General features: G+C 46.8%; 3 protein-coding genes across 6 annotated transcripts in view; 2 read left to right on the top strand and 1 right to left on the bottom strand.

Annotated features, from left to right (window-relative positions):
* The window catches only part of lamb2l (laminin, beta 2-like), a 48,344-nt gene extending 35,396 nt beyond the window's left edge, over positions 1 to 12,948 (top strand). For both annotated transcript variants that reach the window (XM_061670631.1, XM_061670639.1), the window contains exons 19-35: positions 166 to 358; positions 455 to 598; positions 2,272 to 2,503; positions 2,570 to 2,733; positions 3,692 to 3,916; positions 4,584 to 4,798; positions 4,883 to 4,979; positions 5,515 to 5,887; positions 6,536 to 6,720; positions 6,852 to 7,099; positions 7,992 to 8,207; positions 8,268 to 8,412; positions 8,980 to 9,187; positions 9,879 to 10,020; positions 10,094 to 10,270; positions 10,875 to 11,040; positions 12,345 to 12,948. In XM_061670631.1, coding sequence (XP_061526615.1) covers positions 166 to 358; positions 455 to 598; positions 2,272 to 2,503; positions 2,570 to 2,733; positions 3,692 to 3,916; positions 4,584 to 4,798; positions 4,883 to 4,979; positions 5,515 to 5,887; positions 6,536 to 6,720; positions 6,852 to 7,099; positions 7,992 to 8,207; positions 8,268 to 8,412; positions 8,980 to 9,187; positions 9,879 to 10,020; positions 10,094 to 10,270; positions 10,875 to 11,040; positions 12,345 to 12,481 — 3,267 coding nt within the window. In that variant the 3' untranslated portion in view covers positions 12,482 to 12,948. The remainder of the gene's footprint in view (positions 1 to 165; positions 359 to 454; positions 599 to 2,271; positions 2,504 to 2,569; positions 2,734 to 3,691; positions 3,917 to 4,583; positions 4,799 to 4,882; positions 4,980 to 5,514; positions 5,888 to 6,535; positions 6,721 to 6,851; positions 7,100 to 7,991; positions 8,208 to 8,267; positions 8,413 to 8,979; positions 9,188 to 9,878; positions 10,021 to 10,093; positions 10,271 to 10,874; positions 11,041 to 12,344) is intronic.
* On the bottom strand, positions 7,448 to 18,053 carry si:dkey-20d21.12 (uncharacterized protein LOC556245 homolog). Its single transcript, XM_061670724.1, has 5 exons — positions 17,849 to 18,053; positions 16,776 to 16,929; positions 13,267 to 13,470; positions 13,049 to 13,193; positions 7,448 to 8,321 (listed from the first exon to the last, which is right to left on the bottom strand). Exons 2-4 carry the CDS (start codon positions 16,906 to 16,908, stop codon positions 13,057 to 13,059), a joined length of 474 nt encoding a protein of 157 aa, XP_061526708.1. The 5' UTR covers positions 16,909 to 16,929; positions 17,849 to 18,053; the 3' UTR covers positions 7,448 to 8,321; positions 13,049 to 13,056.
* A 763-nt stretch (positions 18,054 to 18,816) lies between these two features.
* On the top strand, positions 18,817 to 27,020 carry amt (aminomethyltransferase). Of its 3 annotated transcripts, none has more exons than XM_061670739.1 (9): positions 18,817 to 19,038; positions 20,397 to 20,564; positions 20,688 to 20,768; positions 21,716 to 21,847; positions 22,674 to 22,752; positions 22,842 to 22,987; positions 23,412 to 23,592; positions 23,988 to 24,143; positions 24,423 to 27,020. In XM_061670739.1, the coding sequence occupies exons 1-9, from the start codon at positions 18,916 to 18,918 to the stop codon at positions 24,596 to 24,598; spliced, it is 1,242 nt and encodes a 413-aa protein (XP_061526723.1). In that variant the 5' UTR covers positions 18,817 to 18,915; the 3' UTR covers positions 24,599 to 27,020. The 3 variants fall into 3 exon arrangements, with proteins under 3 accessions (XP_061526723.1, XP_061526740.1, XP_061526732.1); XM_061670756.1 differs by having other exon boundaries at positions 18,957 to 19,038; positions 20,435 to 20,564; XM_061670748.1 differs by lacking the exon at positions 18,817 to 19,038 and adding an exon at positions 19,043 to 19,110.
* Positions 27,021 to 27,035: the final 15 nt, after the last annotated feature.

Raw genomic sequence — 27,035 nt, forward strand, 5'->3', positions numbered from 1 at the left:
CCGTACACGATGCCCACATACATCGTACAAGTTAGAAGTCGTGTACAAGTCATGAATAAGTCAGGATAAGTGACATAAAATAAGAAGAAAGAAGAACTTTGACTTGCTATACAGTAAACATACCGCTGTGCTTTTATTGAATTTTGCTTTCTCCTTGTTGGACAGTTGGTTCTGATCCCCAAACACACCGAGCTTCCTGGTTTCCAAGGCAATGAGATCGAGGGAGAGCTGCGACGTGAGGAGATGATTCGCTACATGTGTCTGGATTCCTTTTTTATCACGCCAATGCCCGCCTTGGCCGACGTGTGCTCCAAGCTCATCTGCAGCATTTCAGCCATCATTCACAACGGCGCGCTGCGTGAGTACACCGCACGATCACACATCTGCTTGCTTATACGTGCGTCGTCTTTGCTTTTTGGGTAAGGACGGTCTGTCTCCCTTGTGTTACGTCCAGCCTGTCGGTGTGATCCTCAAGGCTCCCTCTCGAGCGAGTGCGATAGGGTCGGAGGTCAGTGCCGCTGTAAGCCCGACGTGACGGGTCGACGCTGTGATCAGTGCGCTCCGGGAACCTATGGCTTTGGAGCCAACGGTTGTACTGGTGAGTCACAAACATGCGCACGCTGTGGGACTCCTTCACCAAAAGTTCCTTCAAACACATTTCTTCATGCACGGTGAGCCGAATGCAATGGTGTGACATGCTGCATGCCTCCCTTAAAATCAAACAACAATAAATGCAAGCTTTGTTGCTGATTACCTTTCTTAACGTGCAAAATACTTCAAAACTTGAATAATGTATGCAGACTACACCGCGGGCTGGTCAACAATCAATCACAGAGAACATATACCGTCGAGACAGACTCTCAATTCCCAAAGTCACTGGGTGAGAACCGTCAGGGATGGTCAGACGAGTGAACCGCTACTCTATCAGTGGCTCTAATGTAGCACATAAGACTTTTTAACGTCACTATATCTTTTTTGTAAACAAAGATCTGTTGTATTACAGGCACAGGTGCATCACAATAAATGTGACCATAGTTGAACAATTCATTTATTTTAGTCGTTGAATTTCAAAAGTGAAAGATGAGATAACCCTTGTTAGGCCCACAACGGGGCAACGCTACAGAGTGACATTTCCTTTTTCAATTTTGATAGCTTTATGCTGATGAAAACGGACGGATGAATGAACAGCCATTCGTCCATTTTCTATACTGCTTATCCTCAAAAGTGCAAATGTTTTCAATATAGACGCTAGGTAGGAACCGGCCCTCTGAAAAGTATTTGCCTGTATGTTTGACGGATGTGTATAATAGGAGTTTGACTTTTTGAATCGAACTACCGAAATAACTCGAACTTTTCTTCGATATTCGTATTTATTGTATTTGAAGAACTCTTCCGAAACGAGATGTAAGACAAATTTCAACATGATTGGCTGATCTTTCCGTGCAATATATTGTGTACAGACTGTTAACTTTGAACATGTTCAGACTGAGCCAATGAATTGTTTTAACAGGATAGCATTCGATTTGCTGGTCTGGGGTTTTCTCCCAATAATTCACATGGCTTTATAGCGTTTTGTAAAAGATTTTAATTTAACTATCATATTGTATGTTGTTTTTTATTGAATTTGTCAGCTGATTGGCTTGGAAATAAAAGGCTTTCATTTCAAATCAAACTTAAGTAACTTGACCTGCAAAGCCTCCAACCTGAAATATATGAAGTAGTTGTACAAATCTCTGTGAACGCGCATCTTAACACTGAAGAAAGGAAGGATGTGAAGATTTTTTCCAAGAAGATTAATTGCAGGATATATCCCGATGATTTACTTCCAACTTACGACCGAAGAGCCTTTGTATTATTATTAGCTTTATAGCCTCGGTCAAACCGAACGATCAACTGAACTGAACTTCATTTACTTGTAAAGCAATAACGTTGAAGCTGTATTGGGAGTGTACAGTCTTTGACTTGAATATTAATGGCACATTTCTTTATTATCTCGTAACAAGCTGTATTTCCATGAAATGTGAAGTAGATTAGCAAAAGGAACCAATTGTCAGTGACTTCGGACCTCACAAATGTTCTTCTGGGCGAATGGAAAAAAGACACACTTGTAGAAAGTCTCCTCAGAAGGGTGGGAGAGTGTAAAACGGGGACCCATTCCACATTTTTTTCCATTATCACTTCCTCAGGGTGGAAATCCACTACTTCTGTCGACATCGTTTCAGTTATGATATCATGTACAGTAAATAAGGGTTAAAACCTCTCCCTTTTCAGCCTGCGACTGTCATTCAGAGGGTTCACTGAGCCGCAAATGTGACCCCGTTACCGGCCAGTGCCAGTGCAGGGAGGGAGCGAGCGGGCGCCGGTGCTCCGACTGCCAACCCGGCCAGTGGGGCTTCCCGAGCTGCAGCCTCTGCCAGTGTAACGGCCACGCAAACAGCTGCGACTCCCGAACTGGCGAGTGTAGAGAATGCCGAGACTACACAGCCGGCCATCTCTGTGAACGGTGAGCGACATGTGGCCGATGTGGTCTCGGTGATGGTAGATAACTCAATTCACCGGTTTGCCTCAGGTGTCAGGATGGATTCTTTGGCAACCCGACTCTCGGCTCAGGGGACCACTGCCGCCCCTGCTCCTGCCCCGGTAATCCCGATTCGGATAACTTTAACGGCCACTCCTGCCAAGCTGACCGCTCTTCAAACCTCATTATGTGCAACTGCAGACAAGGCTATGCTGGTGAGCTGCCACATTGTCGTGGCTAAAATGATACATTTTTGTAATACTCTAAATCCTCAAGTAGTATCCTACTCTCTTAAAAATGGTGTGCCTTTGTTAATCACCAGGTACTTTATGTACTTGAATTCGTAAATGCTGCACCTTGAGTAATCAATCACTTGCCCTCGGGGGACAAATACCAGATGATGCCACTAGGTGGCTGTAATGACCTTTCAGTGACTGATACTGATACACTTATTGTTATAGATGTCATGACACACACTCTGCCTGCAGAACAGTCATCACGTCTGTAAAGATGAAGTGTACAGAGTGAGAAGAGAAAATACTGCTTTATGCAGCACAGTGCATTCAGGCACCCAAAGCTACTCAACATGGAAAAAAAGAAGTACATGCCAGTTGAGGAAATCAAAGCCAGGAAGTACAATATTTGTGTTTGTTTTCTGACCTCTGAATGAGGATCTCATGTGAAGAAGAAAAAAAAAGAAAAAATCTCTCCCACACCAACGGCGTTTAGAAAAATGTCCAAAAAGAATTTGCAGGCTGTCAAATGATTTTCAAAGCAACACGTATAACCCCTAACTGTATTGCAATTTTAGCCAATTAGAGGAGTAAAAAAAAAAAAAAGGGACTCATACCGACCTACTGTATCGTTGAATAATGCACTTGTGTATAATAAGAACAAAAAAATCGAAATGACTATTGACTCATGTAAGGATTTTGCACACAGCGACCCCATTCAAAGGAGGCAAGCCCCTTTTTAAACTCAAAATGATCTTTGCAAAATGTTTACTGCGGCCACAGCTTAAAAAAAGTTGGCAAAAGGCCTAAACCCAAAGTCTTCAAGGGGCAGATAGCGTGATATTGTGTATCTGTAATGATGACTATCCTAAAGCACAGAACCTCCCTTAAACAGTGCACAAACATTCTGTATGAAATCCAGTCCTTTTTCCCAACCTAGGGCCTCGCTGTGACCAGTGCGCCCCTGGTTACTACGGCGACCCTGAGCAAACCGGCGGTCGGTGCCTTCCGTGCGAGTGCAGCGGCAACATAGACACTCAGGACCCTGAGTCATGTGACCCGAGGACAGGTCAATGCCTCAAGTGCCTGTACCGCACGGACGGTCCATCTTGTGCCCAATGTCAACGGGGTTACTATGGAAATGCTTTGGCCCACGACTGTCGACGTGAGTTAAATATTGTTTAAGTGCCTTTTGGATACACCTGTACGCCTTGTAAGTTGTTATACATTTAAATTGTCCTGCACATTTCCCCGGCTTTTAGTCCTGGGAATTTTAATCGGCGGTAGTGCTGAAGAGGCGGCACGGTGTCCACTGGTTAGAGCGTCTGCCTCACAGTTCTGAGGACCGGGGTTCAATCCCCGGCCCCGCGTGTGTGGAGTTTGCATGTTCTCCCCGTGCCTGCGTGGCTTTTCTCCGCGGTTTCCTCCCACATCCCCAAAACACGCATGCATTGGAGACTCTGAAGTTGCCCGTAGGTGTGACTGTGAGTGCGAACGGTTGTTTGTTTCTATGTGCCCTGCGATTGGCTGGCGACCGGTTCAGGGTGTACCCCGCCTCCTGCCCGACGATAGCTGGGATAGGCTCCGGCGCGCCCGCGACCCTCGTGAGGAGAAGCGGCTCAGAAAATGGATGGATGGATGGATGGATAGCGCTGAAGACAAATATCGGAGCAATGAAGATTATGTACCGATTGCCGAAACTACGTAAACCGAGTTGCAGCTACGTCTCGCACGTCTAATTTTGAACATTCCCGTACAAAGAAGTTATCCACCATGAAAATGTAAAAAGAGATTGTGATCTCTAGTTTGATGTAATGTGTTTCTCATCTTAGGCTGCACCTGCGTAACTGCCGGTACCGTCCAGTCAACTTGCAGCGATGGCCAGTGCGACTGCCATCGTCAAACTGGGGCTTGCTTATGCAAGGAGAACGTCTCCGGCCATAACTGTGACCTGTGCGCCGCTAACCATTGGAACTACGGTCAGGAGCGCGGCTGTGAGCCCTGCAACTGCGACCTGCAACATTCCATGGGAACTCATTGTAATACGGTGAATGCACATGACTGCTACCAAAAAGCCTGAACATGTTTCATCGAAGGTTAGTTGTGAAAGGCAGGTGTTTGTCCTTGACAGTTCAGTGGTCAGTGCCACTGCCGCCCAGGCTTTGGAGGGAAACATTGCACTGAGTGTGAGCAGCTCCACTGGGGAGACCCACGGGCACAGTGTCAAGGTAACTCAATGACGAGAAAGGTCATTGGCCAATTATTTTTAACCTTACAGCTATAGCCACCTGATTACATGTTCAATGGTAGTTAAAGGTGCTATTCATAGATTCATCGTTTAGACACCTTGTTTAACTTAAAATTGTCCAAAGCTTCTGAATTTCAGTCTCTCAAAAGTCTCTCATTTCTCTAGTCCTCCATGGACGCCGACTGATTTGCGTCGAATCTCATTATCGTGCCTTGCCAAACGTCATCTGGAGGGCCAGATACAATCGGAGGCCCGCAGGCCGCGAGTTGCTCACCTCTCTGTTCTCGAAGCACGGAGTTGATGCTCTACGATCCTCTCCTTTGCCGCCATCTTGTGGCATCGAATGGCAATTACTAAGCAGTTATTCAGTTCTTTGAGGATGTGTGCTATTTGCGACAGTGCTTGGCCTCTAGTCCCCACGAATGACTGAATCAAGATCGAAAAGCAGATTGTTTGCAACTTCCACCTTTTCGTCCTCTACCTAAATGGATCTGTTTTTCTTGTTCCCAATTCAGAGTGTAACTGCCATCCTCGGGGTTCAGAAGTAGCACAGTGTGACCGAACCACTGGAGCATGCCAGTGCAAGGAGGGCACAGCAGGCAAGCGCTGTGATGAGTGCGCCCGCGGCTTCACTGGTGTTTTTCCTGAGTGCGTGCAGTGTCACGCCTGCTTCCAGCTGTGGGACGACATAGTGTGTCAGCTCAAACGCGACCTGGAGCACATCCAACACACCGCCAACAAGATCCTGGAGAGTGGCGTCACGCCCGGAATTGGCGACGCCCGTATCAAAGAGCTGGAGAGGAAGCTGAAACGGGTGCAAGATCTGATTGGTGGTGAAGACACCGAAATAATCCACCAACTGCTTGGACAGAGCATTGATGACCTCAGGTGAGCATGGTACTCTGTCCATAAAGTAAAATCGTGAACTAAAGAGTGCAATTGGTTACGCCTCGACCAGACTACAGGATTTCAGCTCCGTTATTGGCTCTGATTTGCCAGCGCGGTCCCGACGTCATTTTGTCAGCAACGACAAAATGACGTTTGGCCCTACAACGCAAAAATGAACTCTTAGCATGTTATTTTCTTCTTCTCCTTCAGTGTAATTTGTCATATGAACGGCGACCCGCCGAGCGCACCTTGACGTCGACCAATAGGACTGCGTCTTGAAACGGCCCGTCACCCCTCTCGCTCACCGTCGTCAACATTTATTCATGTGCACGAACCAATGTTTACCGAAGCTTTAGAGCGTGAATCAACCGACCGCACACCGGCATTTTTACGTACAAACCTTAGCTAGCCATTATAATGTTATGTCGCCTGCTCGTCGGCTCACTCTCCACCCTAATGAGGACGAGCGGTAGGTATAGAAAATGAATGGCTGAATGCTCCGCAAGGTTAGTTGAACCTATGTTTTCAATTGACACAATATTGAAAAGTGGCATTCTGCACCACAGGTTTTCAACAACATGTAATGATATACCGTATATATATATATACATATTTGATTACATAAGGTCAATGGTACGCGCGTTCCAGGGCGGAGATCGCGCTGACCGACGGGCGTCTGATGGGTGTCGCTCGAGAGCTGAACGCAACAGCAGAGGACGACGGCGCGCTGAGACGGACGTTGAGCGACACGGAGAAACAGTTGATGGACATCAACTCCACGGTTGCTTCGAAACGGCAGCAGCTCGAAGATTACCTCACGTCAGGATTTGCAGGTAGCAAATTCATGCCAACTGAGCACCAGCGAAAGCTTATTTTTCTATGCGGAATGGTCATTTGTCGACACGCGACTTTCAGTTTAGATCACAAAAACGTCATACAATGTACCTCTCTTACGTCTCGACAGATCAGTTCAAAAAAGTGAAGAAATACTATCAGGAATCATCAGAGGCGGAGGAGAAATGCAACGCGTCAGTGTCCGGTCCCCAAAGTCCCGTGGAACGGTCCAAGCAAACCCGCTCCTTCGCTGAAGACCTGCTCGATACGACTGAAGACAAGTTCCTCCGTGCCGTGGCAGCTCAGAACAAATCTTTGGAGGAAGTGCAGCACAAAGCCCATGAGCTGGACCACAGGGTCCACCGCCTCAGTGACAAGGCATGAGGAATATTATTTTGTGAAGAACATTGGCAGGGGGGGATTTTGCGTCGAATAAACTCAACTAACTAAAAGTAAATAAAGCCACCTCCTTGGCATAGGTAACCATTCTCTGACATTGCACGACCACACTTATTATTGAGTAGCCATCATGTCGTAAAAACTAAACTTCTGTGGGTGCGAGTCAGCCCCGTTCAGAGCTGGTCCCAAGCCCAGATAAATTGGGGAGGGCTGGCGTCGGGAAAGGCATCTGTCTGTAAAATCTATGCCTATAGATAGTTTCAACAGTAAATAAATGTACCACAAGCTAGCATCCCAAAACACTTTAATATCATTTCAAAACTCATATTAGAACATAACCCTTCAAAAATAAATGGCTGGCAGGTGATTTGATTTTGAAAAAAAAAGCCTTTTAATAGCTACTCAGCAGAGCAAAGACATACAAGCTGCACTCTCTGGAACTTCTGCCAACAACCCAGGCTAAACTTAGCTCCATTTTAGTCTCTCAGTCATGATGTATCACTGAAACATGCTTCCTTGACACCAATGACTACTTTCCTAGCACCGTCATGTGGCGTTTTAGGGCTTAACAGAAAAATACATGAAGAGGTTTTTCATAGAATAGAGTTTTTCAGCCAATAGTATAGGTTGCACCTCGCACGCCCGGAATTTGTGAATTACAAACCGTGAATATTCGAGGGTTCGTCGCACAGGAACTTTGGCTGCTGGGCTGGTGCGTGCAGTATGTCATCAGCATCAAATTTGCCTTTACCGTCGCCGGTGTACGTCTGCGGTGTTATCACCCAAAAAAAAGCCACAGAAGAAGCAGAACACACTTGTGCAGAAGGCCAATCCCTGTACATCTAACAAGTTGAAACCCATTTTCCTACAGGTATGCGGGGGCCGCAGCGACGCCAGTGTCAACGGTAGCTGCGAAGACAGCCCGTGTGGTGGCCCTGGTTGCCGTGACAACCAGGGCACCCACGTATGCGGAGGGGAAGGATGCAACGGGACAGCGAGCGCTTCTTTAGCCGCGTTAAGTCGTGCGAAGAACGCCACCGAGACTCTGGAAGCTGCTAATGAGGAACTGCACAACGTGGCGAAAAAGGTACCGAACGTCATCCGCGACGTCATATCCCTCCATTTGGTTTGACGTCTCCGTTTGCAGCTCCAGGATATAGCGTCTTTGAGCCAGGATGTGAAGAATCAGGCCATGAACACCCTGGAGAAAGCGCAGAAGAACAGAGAGCACTTTGAAAACTCAAACAGAAAGCTCAAAGAGTTCATCAAGAAGATCAAAGATTTCCTCACTGGTATGTCGAGGAGATTTATTTTTCACACGTTTTTGGTCGTGTGTATGTTGAAGTTCACCAATTTCCAGGGACACTTCATTTTTGTTAGAGAAGCCTCCTATATGTTACATGGCATTTAAAATCTTTGGTTTTGCGACTTTGAGGATAGACTTGAACACGTTGGCCCGACTGAAGCCATACCACGTCAAATCAGACTCGGCTCAGGATACTTTGACACGATTTGATCGAGATTGATTTGCTGGTGCACTATTCCTGTAGCCTGCTAGATTGTCCCTATCGCGATTCAAGTAAGGCTAATTTTGTTCTGGAAATGGACAGAGTTTATAAACCCATCAACCGATTTAGTCAACTATTGTTGTGAAAACACCCAAAGATAAACATTGAATTCTCCACGGCAGCATCTGCCTTCATACGCTCGCGGTTTGCCACCAGCAAGCTTTGGTGCATCTGGGGGGGGGCGGGGGGGCTTGCAGCGGCATCAATGGCAGCGGAATAGTTGGCAACCGGTTTGTTGAAGGAAGCGCATGTTTGCTGTTTCCTGCCTGTTCCTCTGCTCGCGCTATATAGAGGAGGGAGCAGATCCGGAGAGCATCGAGAAGGTGGCCCTGCAGGTCCTGTCCATTACGCTGCCGGTCAACAAGACAACAGTGGACACGATGATCTTGCAAATAAAGGGCAGCCTTTCCAACCTCACCGATATCGAGGGGATCATCGACAATGCCTCACAGCGCATCGGCGAAGCCAAGCAGCTTCTGGAAAAAGCTAACGACGCCAAGTAAGCGCGCTACTCCACTTGTATGGAAGCAGCTCATAGATTGGCAGCCAATTTTCTGGCATGCTACAATCGAAAGAAATATGGAGGATTTGTCCCCGGTCCACTGCAGACCCTTTCACTCTGCGAAGCCTTATCGTATTAGAGGTGTAACGGTCGAGCTAATATTGACTGTATTTCAGTATTAGAACTGATCGCAGCCCTCCGCTATGCTATCTCCCTCTGTTACACGTCTGATCGTACGTGGAAGACGGCAAACTCTCAAGAAATTGGAATCTTTTGAGGTTGTGCAAGATCGGGGACGGGCTAACCTTTGTGCTCAAGGGCCACGATCGATTAAAATAAATTGTCAGAAAGTGCTGGATGTGTGAAATATGTGTGACTTTATTTTAATCATGCAATTGAATCCAAAAATGTCCTTTGTATTGCATTATTTATAATGGATGTATTTGACAAATATTGTATTTTCCTATTTGTAATCAATTCACGAATGAGACGAAATGAATATTTTCTGAAAGAATCAGTAAATGAACGCAACAAGTACAAGATAGTAATGGAAATGCTTGCTGGGCCGTAGGTGCCCTGCGGCCCCCGTGTCCCTGTGCGCTGCGTGTCTTCTTTTGCTTTCTCGTAACTGAAACAAAAATGACACGCGCACACGCTGTTACAGCAAAATCTCGTCTCCGTTGTGTAGAAGTCGAGCTGAGAGAGTGAAGGATGCGGCCGACGGTACGAAGGCGGCCTTGGATCTGTCCGAGAAGGCCGTCGAAAAAGCAAGAATCGCCGTGAAAGAGGCTTCGGACAATTTGAACGGCGCCAGGAACGCCGCTTCTGAAGTATAGCGCGTTTTGCATCATCGGCATGCGCAGGCTCATATCAAGAAAATATTTGTACTGCATTTCTCTCCAGGTGGATGAGAGGTTAACACGGCTGGAGAACAAGCAAATGGAGGTCACGGTGCGTCTACGCAACCTCTCCGCAGAAATTGAGGCACTGAGAAACAAAACGGAACTAACCGGGGAGATGGCGAAGGACGCCAAAGCTTCGGCCGACAACGCCACAATCCAAGCGCTGTCGCTGGGGCAGGTAGGCGTGGCCGTCGGGAATCCTTTTGTTCAGTATGCTTTTCATTGAAGAGGATTTTGCACAATGACAAAAATAAACTGCATGTTATCATTAGCTTAGCATGCTATTGTGCCACAGCTCTGGTTTCTGCACTATTTCGGGGATTTCCTGCATAGAAAACGTTAAGGCAGCCTGTCCTGAATCCTCGCTTTCACCGGGCTTACTAAATGACTGCATCTCGTCAGTAACATTTTTTTCAGTAACTGTAATGATCTGCACTCGTGACTCTCCTCGTTGCCTGGAAAAATACTCGCATATTTTACACCGGGCGTCTCCGAAAAGGCAAAACCAGAGGGATGCAGCGCTCGTTCAAGATACTTCTTTCTGTTTTCTGAAAAGTCAGATCATGAGAGGAGGCTAAGGAGCCTTTTGAAAAGGGTCTGAATACCGTTGTAAAGATAGATGATCGTGTTGCATTTCATTGGCACTTTGACATCTTTATGTAGAAAATGTAGACGTCATTATGTATACATGAAACGACAGACATGCCAATCAGATCAGTTACCTGCCAACAATCATCTCCATTTTTGCGTGCCGCGCGAGTCCAAATAATATTTGGTTGCAGAGCCTCAACGACACAGAGAAGCGCTACCGCGAACTGCGGGAGAAGGTGGACTCTCTCGGCAGCGGCTCCGGAGGCCTGGACGCCGTCAACCGGAAGGCCCGGGAAATCAAGACGGAGGCAGAGGAGCTTCTCAAGAAAGCTAACAAAGGCATGGAGCAGCTCAAGAGTGAGTCCAACACATGCCGCCCGCTCGTCAGCAGGAGCAGATGTTGCTGCAGTGCCTTTCACCGAGACATCTGAAGATGTCTTTTTTTCAGTATACTGTAGGTGTCAAGGTTTTAAATCGTGGTTTATGGGTTCAACTTACACAACATGTCCTAAACATACACAGACATATGTTTTATTGATCTGTTGTAATAGTTATAATAACCAACTTATCTATCACTGCATTGATTTGCGAAAAATGATTGCATCGCCCTCGGATGTGGTGAAGGAAAACACCGTCGCTGATGCCTCTCAGTCGCTTAACTACCACCAGTGGTAAGAGAATGCGGATTCGTGCAAGAGCCGCTGTCAGCTACAACTCGCGTCCAGTCACTCCGCGCGCAGACGCCGCAACTTTGCTCTTTCTTCCTCACTGACGTCACGACCGCCTCTCTACGAATATTACGCCGCTGCCTGTCGTGCACACGGCAATGAAACATTTCATTGAAGATCAGTGGCTTCGATATCATTGGATTTAGAAAACAATACTTTGGAAGTGCACTTGTGCACGCGTTGAAGACACTCTGTAACTTCCACTAACGAGCCAGGCTAAATTGAGCTCTTCCCCGACAAAAATCGTATTCTCTCAGATCGGTCAAGATGCTACAACACTTCGTTGACGCCATCTTGTGGCAGCTTACAGAAAGATGTGAATAGCTGAGGATTGGTTGCCCAAAATACAGTATTTGAATATGTAGAACATTTATTGGAATATGTATGTTGTGGTAGTTATATCATTGTAAAAAATAAAGGCCTCACCTCTCATAGGCAGGATATAGAATAATATAGAAAATAAATGGGAATGGAACCTCTGATTAACGTCTGTCTGCAGTTCAGTACATCAATTTATGGACAAATATGATATTGTAACTGCTGGATGGAATCCACCCATCTTAAAAAATAATAATAATAAAAAATTTCACAAACTTGAAAAACAATAGGCATATTCTTTTTAAAGTTCTCACAATATTTTCAACGCTTTGAGTGGTTAATAATTTGTAAAAAAAAACAAACAACAACAACAACAAAAAAACAGACCAGCGTTTGGACTGACTAATGGTATCAATTTGTGACAAAATATGAAATATGTCCAAATTTGGACATGGTAAGTTTCTGCCGGATAGCAACTGTAAGTCATATTACCATGTGGAAAAGACAGATTCGCAATTCCGCACTTTTTCCACAGAGTTGTTTTCTTTCAAAGTAATGAGTGTAGTTTAGCACCGTTTCCAGCGTTCACATTCTAACGCTGCGTCGGCTTTGCAGAGCTGGAGAAGAAGTTCAAGAGCAACGAGCAGCGGATGCAGCAGCAACGGACGGAATTGGACGAGCTGAAGGAAAACGCCACTTTGGTGCGGGACGTCATCCGGGACCAAGTGCAGAAGTACAGTAGCTGCTCGTGAGGGCGTTTGACCCAATTTAGCCGCCCGAGCCGGAGCGGAGTCGACATTGCCGCCGTAATGTTTGTTCGACTCCCGTTCCCATTGTTCCGCGTGACTTGTTGCGAAATGTCCATGTACTGTATCACGTGGAGACGCCCGGATGGCAACGCTAGCCTGTGCGCTCTTCATGTCTTAAGCTATCAAAACAAAAGGATGACCAGTGGGAAGGATTTTTTTTTGGGGTATGATTATCATGAATCATGAAAATATATATCAGTATATTGACCCTCTGTGTGCTAAGATTTTCAATATTTTTATCACAATTTGAGCCTGTTATTATATGTGCTATTAACAAAATGACATTCCTGCTAAGGGAGCAAAGTGGACCTGACTGATTTTTAAAAAATAAATATATTTGATGTTTATTTTTATTGAAAAAGAAGCTTTTGATTAAACAAATATTCTATGAAAAGAAAAATGTGAAATTATTCAGAGGGTGTCGTTTTTTTTTTTTAATGCTTTCACCCTCACTCACATAAACGTTGTCAATCCCAAATGATTTTGGGGGTAGTAACATTGTGTCTGCACCTCTTCGTTCATGTGCGCCCTCTCGTGGCCGTCAGGTTGAATGTGAGCGTTTGTAGCTGTTGGATCAGTGCGGACAGTTGTGCGGCCGCAGCTTCTTTCTCCCTCGAGGCCTCGGTCAGCCTCCGCAGTGCGCCGCCTTGTTGTACTGACGGGGGCAGAAAAAAAAATCATTTATGTCAAAAGAAACAACATGCACACAATCAAAGATGCTTTCTCACCCAGGAAGTAGAAAATGAGCACGAGCGTGAGCAGGAGCAGCGTGATGACAGCGCAGGCCGTAGCGTAGGCCCGTGACGAGCTCGGAGCCGACGTGTCCCGCAGACGACTCTGCCGTTTGGCTCCGCCGCCGACGCTGCTCGTGTGGCGCGCGTGCAGCGTTCCGTTCACGGAAGGAGGGTAAGCGGGGCGGGGGGGCCTCGTTCCTGTAATCAGCTCTCTTAATATGAGCCCGTACCGCTGTCTTTGGACTGCATTACCGTTATACAGTCGATCTAAAAGGTCTACACACCGTTACACTGTTAAAATGCCAGATGTTTGTGATATAAATGAGACCGAGATAAGTCTCTCAACAAAAACTTGAATGTGACTTTTAACCTGTACAAATCCAGGGAAAAGAAATCAATAAATAAAGCTTTGTTCAGAATTAACCAATCACACTAAAACGTTGAATGGGAGTCAGCACACACCTGCCTCTGATTAATCTCAAATAAAGTTCAGATCTTCTAGTAGGCTTTCGCTGACCTTTTTGACACGAATAGAGAGTGGCCGGATCCAAGAGCAGTCGGAGGCAGATGTGAAAGGATGAATAGTTTATTGATGAAAGGTAATAGCGGTGGTCCTTGGTGGCTTGGCAGGCGGCAGGAATTACGTGGACACGCCGGAACAAGGAGACACAGGAGTCAAAAAGGGAACGAGGAATAGGGTGATTTACGGGAGGTAAAAGTGAAAGTAACTGCAATACTTCGGCAAGGATTTCCTGGAACGGGCAGGTTTATATACCGGTGGTGAAAACAGAGAAGGGAGGGGGGGGGGGACAGAGAGAACGCAAAGCGCCCTCCCGGCTACAAGAATGGAACTGCAGGCAGTATATGACAGTACCCCCTCTCAACGGACGCCTCCAGCCGTCCTGCCAGGCTTCCCCGGGTGAGCCGCGTAGAAGTCGCCCAAAAGGGGACGATCGAGTATTAGTTTCTGGGAAATCCGCGACCGCTCCTCCGGCCCATACCCTTCCCAGTCAGAATCAGAATCAGAATCAGAATCATCTTGATTTGCCAAGTATGTCCAAAACACACAAGGAATTTGGCTCCGGTAGTTGGAGCCGCTCGAGTACAACAGACAGTCAATTTACAGTCGACTAGGTACCGGAACCCCCTCCCCCTAGGCCTCACGTCGAGGATGCAGGATGGTCGTCAATAATCCGGGGGGGTGGAGACAGGCTTAAGCAACGAGACGTGGAAGCTTGGGTGAATTTTCAAGGACAGTGGAAGCTTCGACCGGACGGAAGTGGGATTGATGATTTTGGTAATCGGGAAAGGACCAATGAAACGGGGAGTGAGCTTCCGGGATTCGGTCTGAAGTGGAAGGTCGTGAGAAGAAAGCCGGACAGATTGGCCCACCTTGTATTCGGGCGTCGGGGAGCGATGACGGTCCGCGAGCTGTTTGTTGCGTGCGGCGGACGGACGTCATTCCATACAGCCTGGATCCGCTGGAGATGATCCCTGACTGCGGGGACTGCCACTGCCCGCTCCTGCTCCTTGAACAATGGCGGTCGGTAACGATAGCAAGCCATGAACGGGGACATACTGGTAGCGGAACTGGTGAGGGAGTTGCGGGCGTATTCAATGAGCTCCAGGAGGAGGGGTTGCGTGCGGCAACACAACGGAGGGCTGATTCCAGGGATGGGTTTGCCCGCTACGTCTGGCCGTAGCGGGCTGGTCTGCGGAAGGTATCCCGATGACAAGCTGGCTGCTGCGCCCACCGCTTTACAGAATTCCTTCCACACCAGGGATGAGAACCGAGGACCTCTGTCAGTAAAGACATGCTGGACAAGGAGGTCAGTAGTTTCGAAGGCGGATGGTAGCTTGGGGAGAGGTATGTAATGGACAGATTTGGAAAAACAATCAACAATGGTGAGAATGACAGAGTTACCTTCATAAGGAGGTAGACCGGTAACGAAGTCCAGAGCAAAATGGGACCAAGGGTGGCTAGGGATAGGCAATGGACGCAGCAGCCCAGCCGGGGGCAGGTGTGAAGACTTCCCTCGGGCAAAGACGGAGCAGGCTTGGACGAACTCCCGGGTGTCTCGAACAAGGCTGGGCCACCAGAAATGCTGCCGGATGAACTGAATGGCGCGGGTGATGCCAGGATGACAGGTGAGTTTGGAGGTACGAGCCCACTGAAGAACGTCAGAGCGTGCAGAATCTGGTATGAACAGGCGGTTTGGAGGCCCAGTCTCGGGATCCGGGTGAGTTTTTGGGGCCTCCTTAACCACCAGTTCGATTTGCCAAGTGGCTGCTCCAACGAAGCACGAGGAAGGAAGAATGGGTTCCGGTTTGTCAGGGCTGGTCAGCCCCTGCCCCCGTGTCAACATTACATGTCGCAATGGAATTGTAGGTTAGCTGTTTAAGAAGTTGATCGCAAGAGGGAAGAAGCTGTCGGAATTTCTGCTCGTTCTAGTTTGCATTGATCGGTAGCGCCTACCTGAGGCAAGGAGCCTGAAGAGCCGGTGACCGGGGTGCGGAGGGTACGAGAGGATTTTGCACGCTCTTGTCTTAGTTCTGGCAGCGTGGGTAGGGGGGTACCGACAATCCTTTCAGCAGTTTTGATTGTCCGTCGCAGTCGGAGTTTGTCCTTTTTTGTAGCAGCACCAACTCAGACTGTGATGGAAGAACACAGGACCGATTCGATGACTTTCTCAGAAGCCACAGGAAGTACATCCTCTGCCGGGCCTTTTTGAGGACGGAGTCGATGTCGGTCGCCCACTTCAGGTCCCGAGATACCGGAATTCCCAGGAACTCGAAGGTCTCGACGGTTGACAGAACGGCAGCTGGACAGCGTGAGGGGCAGCCGTGGCGAAGGACGCCTCCCGAAGTCCACGATCATCTCTACAGTCTCGAGCGCGTTCGGCTCCGGGTCGCGTCGGCCGCGCCGCGGCTCCGGCCGCTCCGCTTCCCGTCGATATGCGGACTCGTCGCCGTCCTCGATGAGGCCGATGACGGCGGTGTCATCTGCAAACTTCAGGAGTTTGACAGCCGGGTGCGTTGAGGTGCAGTCGTTCGTCCTCATCACCAAAACAACAATAGACCCAAAGTGAAATGCTTTTTGTCTTTCTTCAGCTTGTACTGGGTCATGGTCATGGTGCACGAAATTCTGAACAGTTCCAAATAGCAGTCAGTTTTGGGACAAAAACTGAACTTGATTTGGAGATAATCAGAGGTGCTTCAAATGGTGGCAAGTGTGTGCTGAGTCCCATTTAACCTGAGTTTGAATGTGATTGGTTATTTCTGAACACAGACACGTACCTGGCTATAAGAGGGTGTGCACACTTGTGCAACCACATTATTTCAGTTGTTTAACTTCAATTCCTCCCTTGAAAAGATGAAAGCATATTTTTCTATCATTTTTGTTATACCCTTGTGGCTGAGTTCCCTTTTGACAGTGCTCACAGTGTTGAACTGCATGAAAATGTTCCCACAGTTTGTTTGTTTGTTTGTGTGTTTGTGTGTACCTTTGTGGTTGTGTTCGGGGTGCGTCCGGTGCAGGTCATTGATTGAGTCCACAGAATGGAGTTCAATCTCAGTGAGGTCTTTGTCGCTGACCCTGCAGATCTGCGGAGTGGTTTGGGAAGGAGGTCTCGACATTTCGCCTACCCAAACTGTCGCCTAAAATTCAAAATAAACAGACGCTCGACAGCAGCTCTTCTCAAGCATTTAGCTCCTTCGCAATGCTGCCTAATCATTCAGTGTTTAGTGCAACTTAGCCCCCCTGAGTCAACTTGCTTACAATGGGAACAAATAATGGACGAACACAAGGGACAACAAATTGTGAAGCTAGAAAATGATGTTGCTTCCTCCAAATTCCAAGGCCCCTTAAGTTGCACAGTTGGGAATTTCACCAAAATGTACTCATACAGATATGCCGCACAAAACTGACCAAAGTCATTCTCAGGCACCAAGTCTTTGGGAAATTACGAAAATATCTTAGTTTTAAACTAAGGTTACCGTTAGCAATGTTAAAAGAGACAATAAGCATTTTTCTCTCTCTCCACAATTTAAACCTACAACATGCTTTTTTTTTTTTTTTTCCCCAAAACTACCCAAGGATCAAGAATTATAGCAACATTTTCAATTTCAAATTTTGATCACCAAACACAAATACCTTCCGCCCCCAATCAACAACTTTCGCGTTTACACTGCTAATGCTAACACCGCAGCTCTGCTTACCTGTGTGGAGAAACTCGGTGCTGGGCGATATTAATATGTACATTTTCTAAATTGTGACATCGCAATTTAGAACGGCTGGTTTACAAGCACCGTTTCAGTAACAGCCTGCTAAGAAAGATTTACTTTGTTGTTCATCTCCTTGCCTGTACAGTTAATAATGTTTTACAATGGTGACAGTATGAAAGATATTATTTTCATTCTTTCCTTTCCTTTGCCCGCAATCTTGCTGGTCAAAAACTCTCCTTTTTGGAACTGTACGAAAATGAATAACGTCACCATGAGGGTTCGTCCTTTCCACACACAGAACCATACAATATCCTGGTAAAAAGGCCTCCAAATATCGTCTCTTGTCACTTACCGTTTTCCAGCACGAACAAAAGCCTCGCGGTCCCGTCCCGCCCGTACGTGCTCGTCGTGTCACCGCGTACCGTGTGTCATGGCGGACAAAACGTTCAATGACCTCGCGCCCCGGTCCGCAGCTTCGACACGGCAAACCCCGACCGATCCGAGTTGTTAAGAAAGAGACCGCCGGCTGCTCGGCCGACTATCCGATGTCCCGGCAAACTTCCTTCGGGGGGGGGGGGGGGGGGGGGGGGGGGGGGGGTCGGGCCCGCCGCCGCCGCCGCCGCCTGGTGACGAAGGCCGACAGAGCTAAACACTTGACTGACTGACTGACAGACAGACAGACAGAGAGAGAGAGAGAGAGAGAGAGAGAGAGAGAGAGAGAGAGAGAGAGAGAGAGAGAGAGAGAGAGAGAGAGAGAGAGAGAGAGAGACACCTGTCCCAAACCCCTTGGCCTAAAATAGAAGGAGATACATGGTGATATTATTAGGTAGGCAGGCAAGTGGCTGAAGGGTACTGGTGTTGTACACACACACACACACACACACACACACACACACGCTCACGCTAATGAAGACTCATAATTATTGTGCTAACTTGAAATAATTGAAGTCGCCACCACTAGCCTTGTTGCTGAATTGTTGTTTTCCAAAGTGGCCATCAGGTTTGTCCAAGCTACAGAAAAATTGAAGGATGCAAAGGCCACTTTGACATTCTTCAGTTTTGAATTAACACACTAAAACCAATCCATCAGTGTTGCGAAAGACATGTGACGCAATTATATACTGTACTGTTTTTATATGTTATATATTTGGAAAAACAAACAAACAAAAAACAGCTAGCTGATTAAGCAAAAAAGTAAAAAAATAAATCTGGATTGCTTTGGGGGCCAGTAGCCATCTATCCCGCTGTCCATCCATAAAATCCCGACCGCATGCTGTCGTTTTCCCAACTACAATTCCCACAAGGCATTGCGCGTGGTTCGACCAGGAAAGCAGGAAGCGGCGGCACGTCGTTCCTCGTCCAAGGAGCGGCGAGCGAGCGTGGGACACCGCACCCTCCGGCGGGACTTTGGCTGTCGGCATGTGGGCTCGCTCGTGGACCGGGGTCGGGCCTTCGGTGGTCGGGCGGCGGGCTTGGGGCGAAGCTCGGCTGCGGGCGGCGGCCGGAGAGCCGCGGCGACGCGACGCTTCGTCAAGTGCGGAGGTGAGTCGAGTCGAGTCTTCCGCAACATTCGTGTCGTGCGACGGACGACTTCAGACCACAAGTTCTGATTCGGTGGGTTTGTTACGCGAATGTGTTTGTTACTCCATTTACAGCGGTGGGGCAAAAAAACCCTTTTTTTTAATTGAGCCTCTTTGACTTCTCTGGCTACAGGAGGGATGTCCCGCTCACATGTTTAAAAACGTTGACATTTTTGGTGCACTTGATTTTTGTGTATCTTTCGACACAGTCCTGATCCAATAGTATTTTATTATAATTGTTTTCAAATTCTCATCAAAGTATCCCAGCATTGTAGCGTTCTAAAAGCAACGTGAGTGAAACCTTTGCAGCGATGTCGTCCTTTCCCCGCAGCTGCTGATAATTGCGTGCGCTTGGCAACTCCTGTCACGTGTTCGGATGCAACACGTGAGAGGAATTTTCCCCTTTTCACCATGTACCCCGTGACAAGACGACGAATACCGTGCTAAACGTATTAAACGTTGTTTTCATCACCGTTTTGCACAGCAGCTTATACAAAATCAAGTAAATCAAATGAGGGCGGCGTCGTCGTTGGCACAACTTTCTCCATATGCCACCCAGAAAAAGGCGTCAAAGACTCAATTGTCCCTAGTTGTAAACGTTCATGGTTGTTTGCCTCAATATCTAGTGAATAAATATCTGATTGTCTGTTAAATGTCATTTGTTTTGGTCTTCGTTGGCGGGTGACCGGGCGCATGCAGATTTCTGCCCGGTAGTCGCCGTCCTTCCATATCAATTCTTTTCAAAGCAAAACAAACGCACTCCAACGCGTCTCGAGGTCGTCAACGCGTCGTTGTCGTTCATTCGACATGTCGGTGCTCATCGTCAAGCATGAGTTGTGGTGTTTATCTCACTCTATGCAACGTTACAGCCCGTCTAACCGCTGTGCTCCAAGACCGGCTGACCTTGGACTTTTGTTTTGGGAGAGAGAAAAAAAAAAAGAAAAGCTTTTGAATCTTCCACAAAGTGCAAACTCCGCATCCCAGGATGCACCGCCGCTCCTACGCTGATAAGCCCCGTGTTCCGCTGCCGTTCCAAAGGTCAAACGTTACGTGTTTCTGCCATTTGGCTGTTGCGTTTGAAAATTCACCTTTGACTTGATGCACTATTATTTAACGACTACGTGGTCCACTGGGAACGCCAGTCCGGACTAAATCCGACGCGACGCCCCAAATGTAACCCTCAGAAATACCGTATGGTGTGTTCATCGAACAGGGATGTGCTTTGAAGCACATCTGTTTTAGTTTTGCATTATTCCCTTCTTGTCGGTTCGATGTAACCTGGGCATCCGTTTGCCCGCCTGCCCCTTTCCTCCGCCGCAGGCCGCCTCGAAGAAGACGCCTCTGTTTGACTTCCACAGGGCGCACGGTGGAAAGATGGTGGAGTTTGCAGGCTGGCGTATGCCCGTGCAGTACAAAGACAGTCACGTCAGCTCTCACATGCACACCAGAGAGCACTGCGCCATCTTTGACGTCAGTCACATGCCGCAGGTGAGACGCCGACGTGGTCGACCCCCGGGCGAGCCGGGGCTCCGTTTTGATTATTTTATTTGTATTGTTTTTTTTTTATCTTATCTGCAAGTAATGGCATCCCTTTTGCATTGTTTTCATGAGACCAAAGTCCATGGCAAAGACAGGATCAGGTTCATGGAGTCTCTCGTGGTGGCAGATATTTCAGAACTGAAAGACAACCAGGTGAGTTCAACATTTCAACGTGCATTTCTTAAATTGTTAAAAGTTCTGCTGTTAAAATAACCCAGTGAAATCTCTTTTTTCTTTTTTTTTTTTTTTTTTTTTACAATCCGTGATAGAGAATTTTGCGATATAGTGTAAAAATAGATCATCCATCCATTTTCTGAGCTGGTGCCTATCCCAGCTTACTTTTTGCAAGAAGCTGGGTACACGCGTGACCGGTTGCCAGGCAACTGCATAGACGAGCATTCACACTCGCACCAATGGGAAGTTCTTCACTTAGAAACCCAGAGCCTCTCGAGTGTGGGGCGGGTTTGCTCAATACGGTATCGAAATTGAAAAAGTCTCTTTATATTAATCAAAGCGGCACGGCGGGCGACTGGTTAGCGCATCTGCCTCACAGTTCTGAGGACCCGGGTTCAAATCCGGCCTCACCTGTGTGGAGTTTGCGTGTTCGCCGCGTGTCTGGGCTTTTTTTCCAGGGACTCCCGCTACCTACCTCCCACATCCCAAAAACATGCGTGCTAGGTTGATTGAAGCCTCTAAATTGCCCGTAGGTGTGACTGTGAGTGCGAATGGTCGTTTGTTTGTATGTGCCCTGCGATCGGCTGGCGACCGGTTGAGGGTGTACCCCGCCTCCCGCCCGAAGATAGCTGGGATAGGATAAGGCGAGGGCGCGACCCCACACCCCCGACCCGCTTCTCTCCCAACATTGACAAAACATTATCAAAGGGGGCCCTCTGTGACGTTTCTGTAAGGGGATCCATCATCTGGTGCTACGCCCCTGACTAAAAACCAAAGTCAAAATACAGATTGCTCTGATATTAAATTGAATATAACAAAAGTGTGATGAACAGCGAAGTTCGCCAGCCTAAACGTAGCGAAATGTCCTGAACTGGAAAAAACCCAATTTTCTCACATGCCACTCGGACGTCGTCTTGCACTTCCAGGGTACGCTGTCCCTCTTTACCAATGATAAGGGTGGCATCATTGATGACCTCATCGTAACGAAGACAAATCAGGGTTATCTGTACGTGGTCTCCAACGCTGGCTGCGCAGACAAAGACTCTGCTCACATGAAGGTGAGTGGCGAGTGATTGAGAGATTTGACAAAATCAATTATTGGATAAATGATGTTACTGTTGCCAGAAAATGCTAGCAGCAAGCTTTTACAGCTAAACATTTACAGTTAAACAATAACTTCCTGGAAACAAAAGAAAACGAAAGCGAGAAACATTTCCCAGGTGTCTTAATAAAAGGTCTGTGACATGCTTTCATTAAAATACTCCAAGAATTAAGAATTACTGCTAGGCATGTGCACACATGGACCCCGAGTGGTGCTCAAGCACCTGCCCTTTTGCCCTGGATGTAGAGCTGTGTAGACTTACTATATCCGCTGTCGTTTCCTTTCACCTCCTTTGTTAGTAGCTGTATTATTGACCGTGTTGACGGAAATAAATGCATACTACATAATCCTACCGGGTTTTTTCTTAACTGTATGAATAATTTTGGTGACGGGTACCCATTTTTGGGCTTGAGCACCTGCCCCCAAAAGTGTCTGTGCACGTGCCTGATTATAGCCATCCTATCTAATGTCTTGCTGAAATGAGCCCATTTTTAGCCCTGTGTCATTCAAGTTAGCGACCGTGTACCGCACCGCGTAAACTAGGCTAACGTTAAGTCGGGCTTTTGTTACCAATGACAACGGGGGGCGCAGCCTGAGCCTTGCGACTCGAGCGGCTTTTTCTCGGAGGAGCAGAGCCCAGAGTGATTGACCACAGCCGCAGACTCGTCGGGTCTGAATTAACCGGCGTGACTACGCAGCATATCCTCGTTGATTGAATTCCAGATATTCATCAGGGAAATTTGATTATGCATGTTTTTTTGCTGCCCGTGTGTTACTTTCAGGCCAGACTCGCAGAGTTCAAGGCGGCAGGCTCGGACGTGGATCTGGAGTTCCTTGACGAAGCGCTGATTGCGCTGCAAGGTCAGATGATTATTGGACACTAGTCGCGCCACACGGCGCTCTTCTTTCCCGCGGTTCCTGATTCCTGTCCGTCCGTCGTGTACGGTCAGGACCGTCCATGTCTCAGGTGCTGCAGGAGGGCTTGAAGGAGGACCTCAGCAAGCTGACCTTCATGACCTCTGCCCTGGCCACTGTCTTTGGTGTTCCTGGGTGCAGGGTCACCCGATGCGGATACACTGGAGAGGACGGGGTGGAGGTAATTGCGCCGCCCGTTGACGCTTAATGTTTATTTTGAAAATGAAAGAAATGAACAATCCACAGTAGACAATGAAACACTTAACAGTCGTATTCCATGTTCAAAAAGGACTTCGGGGGCCTCGACATGCCTGAAAACTCCCCAATTTTTGCAAGTGTGTGTTTCATGGTGAAACCTTTTGTATACTGGGGGGTCCCCAACATGACCCCCCCCCCAAAAGTCATGGAGTCGTGCCCGCTGGAAAGTTAGAAAAAGAATTGCCTCTGACAACTGTTTCCCCAATCCACATGGAATTGGGTGGACGTTTCGAGCATAAAAGGATGCACAAAAAGTCGTATTAGGAAGAAAAAGAAAAATTGTGAAACATAAACATCGCATGAAATTCCAAAAGTTAAAGGAAGATCTCTTGCGTTGTGTGTACCAGATCTCCGTTCCCCAGTCCAGAGTGGTGGAACTGACTGAGAAGCTGCTGGCGCACAGCGAAGTCAAGCTGGCCGGCCTGGGCGCCAGGGACAGCCTGCGACTGGAGGCGGGCCTTTGTCTCTATGGCAACGACATAGACGAGAGCACCACGCCCGTGGAGGCCGCTCTTGTCTGGACAATAGGTGAAAGCTTTTGTCAAACGGGTGCTACATTCTATCACTTGTGTATGTCCTGCTGCGTTGTTTTTCTGTATACCGTGGACCCCCGCATACCGGCGGTGCAACACCGGTGGATTCACCTCTTTGCGGATTTAATTTTTTTTTTCTTCTACTTTTTGGGAAGGGGAGGAACCAATCCCCCAAATCTATCCACACTTATTCAAGAACTTGTTGTTTTTTGTTTTTTTTAGTCCAATTCTAATGGGTGACAAAGTATACGCAGATTTTGGCTATTTGCTAACCCCCGTAAAGAGAAAGACCAGAGGACGCTTAGCGTGTGTATATGTGAGAGCGTTTCGGTCGCGTCTGGAGGGTAATCCCGAAGGATGTCGCCGACACGAAGTTCATGTGATGTGCAGGAAAGCGACGGCGTCGGGCCCGGGACTTCCCCGGCGCGGACGTCATCGTCCCTCAGATCAAGGCGAAGACCGCCAGGAAGCGAGTCGGCCTGGTGTCTAACGGCCCCCCCGTCAGACAGCACACACCCATACTCGGTCCTGACGGAAAGCTCATAGGTCAGTAAACAAACGCTCAGACATGAAAATCCCATCCAACCCAGGAGGCTGTTTGACCTTCGGTTTGTTTGGATTTCCAATTCTCCTTTTTCTTATGAAATAATAGAAATAGAAAAAGTCACCCTTCTTAAATACTGTACTGCACAGGTTATGTTTGAATTAATACTGTATTTGAGGATAATTCATTGTCACGCTAGTGTAAAAGAAGTTAGACAATTAACAATGACTTGTGTCACTTGAATCACACCGTATAAATCCAGCCTTTGATTCCGTTCTTAGGCGAGGTGACCAGCGGCTGCCCTTCCCCTTGTCTGAAAAAAAATGTTGCCATGGGTTACGTGGACGCCGCCTTCTCAAAGAACGGGACGGCAATTCAGGTGGAGGTCAGGAAAAAAGCGGTGGCCGCCACCGTGTCCAAGATGCCCTTCGTCCCTGCCAACTACTACTCTGGCTAGGAGCGACGTTCCTCTTACACGGGAACCCGTGGCCATTCCTCTAGTTTTCCATATCCGCTGGCCAATGGAAAGCAAGCATCTCGGAGTTTTTCTCTCAAACGCAACGAAAAGTTCTTTAGTTTGATGTTGTATTGAAATCACAGAAAATGTGCCCCATTTTTCATTGGCTACAGACCGTAATACCTCTCGTATTGATCGACGGAGCCTATTTGCAACACCAATGTCGTTAATGCTCGTCTAACTGTTTGTCTGAATGAACATCGGCAGAACAATTTGGATTAACACCAAATTGTACACATTCAGAAGGGGGGCAATAGAAGAAGAAGTGACCTTCATCTTTTCTCTGTCCCCTCCTCACATGTCTACATGCTTATTAAGATGTACAGTAGAGCATTATTCACGGACAAATGTCCCATCTTGAATTTGGAAAGGAATTGCCACCAAAATGAAGAAATTGACCCACGCCCCACTCCTTCACAAGGTGTCGCGGAAATCCTCGCTGGCGTAAACGTGCTGTATTTCACCGTTTGTTTAAAACTGAGGAATTTATGTGGGGGCTGAAATTCTGGATCGGTACCAGCCATTAATGGGATCTTCCTCGGCCCATGCCCGACGCCACAGGTGTCAAACTCGAGGCCCGGGGGCCAGATCCGGCCCGCCACATCATTTTATGTGGCCCGCGAAAGCAAATCATGTGTGTCAACTTCCATGGTTCTTGCTCAAATCGGTTCCAAATTTTGGTATAATGTTCGTGACAAAAATGAGTTTGACTCTCCTGCCCTACGCCATTCCCTCCATTTACAGTATATGGAATTGGGTCATTCTTGTATAATCCTGCCGAATAACAAAAAAAGATGCCGTGACGAGGTGCGGTCTAATTGCAATTTGTCAAACTTGAATAATCAATGGCCCGATCGGCATCGTTTGAGGTAATGAAAGTGGTAGCTCGTTCTCATTTTAATTTCTAAGTACTATATCTATCTTTTTCCAACATTTTCTGTCCTCTTTTGGTAAAACCGAACAGCTGAGTTGTGACAATTTTACAAGTGGTGAATTGAACTGTGAGTAATGTGATGTTTTGTGCGACGACTACGACGACAGCCAAAAACACTGCCGATTGATGAAAACTGCCACTGTTCTATCAAAAAGTGTCCTGACAAATGTTTCTTTTGGGCTCAAATCACTGTCATTTTGTATTTAATTTTCTAAATAGCTTTGAAATGAAAATGTAGCGCACATTATTTAGTAACGGTTGAAAGAAAAAGCCTAGCGATGTTCCATCGATACATTTTTTTTTTTTTTTTCGGACCAAATGTCTACTCAAGTTTTGAATATGAACATGACATATACTGTAAGTGAGGAGTGATTGACTAACTTTAGAAACTTGAGTCCTTTAATTGTATTTTTTTTAAAACGGCAAACTACTGATTCAAAATTGTTTAACTTTTTGTCAACTGTCTTGCCCTGTGTATGTGAATCATTACTTGAAGACGTAATCTGTAACATTTTAAACTGTATTTCATATTTCTCTTTATTGAAGGCGATCTTACTTTTTAATCACCAAAATGCTTGTGTTTCAAATTCTGTTTTTCATATCATTGAAGTCAGTCAGCATGTTTAAGGTTAGTCCAGAATTTACAGAACCCCGGACATGACATGGCATTTTTTATTTTATTTATTTATTTTTTTAAATTGTGGCCACAATATGTACACAGACTGCTGATTGATCGCCACAAAATATATATAAAGCGGGCACAAAATTATAGTCTGTGGGTTGAATATCATTCCCAGGAACAGCACGGAAGTCTCAGTCAGCAAATACAAACTATACAGTATGCGCTGTCCTAGACTACTATATCTTTTCGCATACGGTTTCTCGAGAAGGTGCACTCCATATGCCTACCCAAATGTCCTGGAATTGGAGTATATTATTAATATTTGTTATTTGTGTGGACAATATATCTTCTTTACAGCCACAAATTAGTATTTTGTGCACGTTATGCCTAATTCGTGGTCACGATTGAGTATTTTGTGGCCACAAATTAGTATTCAGTGGCTTCAAATTAGCAACTTGTGCACATGACAAGTTATATCCAAATTATGGCTAGAAGTAGCCCGCTCCCAAAACATAAAGGCTAGCCCGTTAGTAGACGCATCTACAACCCCAATTCCAATGAAGTTGGGACGTTGTGTTAAAGATAAAGAAAAACAGAATACAATGATTTGCAAATCATGTTCGACCTATATTTCATTGAATACACTACAATGACAAGATATTTAATGTTGAAACTGATAAACTTGATTGTTTTTAGCAAATAATTGGCTGCAACACGTTCCCAAAAAGCTGGGACAGGGTCGTGTTTACCACTGTGTTACGTCACCTTTTCTTTGAACAACATTCAATAAACGTTCGGGAACTGAGGACACGAATTGTTGA

The sequence above is a fragment of the Phycodurus eques genome, chromosome 1 (genome assembly GCF_024500275.1).
Source record: "Phycodurus eques isolate BA_2022a chromosome 1, UOR_Pequ_1.1, whole genome shotgun sequence".
Taxonomy (NCBI): domain Eukaryota; kingdom Metazoa; phylum Chordata; class Actinopteri; order Syngnathiformes; family Syngnathidae; genus Phycodurus; species Phycodurus eques.

Excerpts from the sequence above, each read along its gene's own strand:
- si:dkey-20d21.12 (XM_061670724.1), bottom strand. The coding sequence starts at position 16,908 with ATGTCGAGACCTCCTTCCCAAACCACTCCGCAGATCTGCAGGGTCAGC. Across the intron at positions 13,471-16,775 it reads CCCCGAACACAACCACAAAG|GAACGAGGCCCCCCCGCCCC; the intron begins GTACACACAAAC and ends AGCTGATTACAG. Across the intron at positions 13,194-13,266 it reads GCTCATTTTCTACTTCCTGG|TACAACAAGGCGGCGCACTG; the intron begins GTGAGAAAGCAT and ends TGCCCCCGTCAG.
- amt (XM_061670739.1), top strand. The coding sequence starts at position 18,916 with ATGTGGGCTCGCTCGTGGACCGGGGTCGGGCCTTCGGTGGTCGGGCGG. Across the intron at positions 20,565-20,687 it reads ACGTCAGTCACATGCCGCAG|ACCAAAGTCCATGGCAAAGA; the intron begins GTGAGACGCCGA and ends TGTTTTCATGAG. Across the intron at positions 22,753-22,841 it reads AGCGCTGATTGCGCTGCAAG|GACCGTCCATGTCTCAGGTG; the intron begins GTCAGATGATTA and ends GTGTACGGTCAG.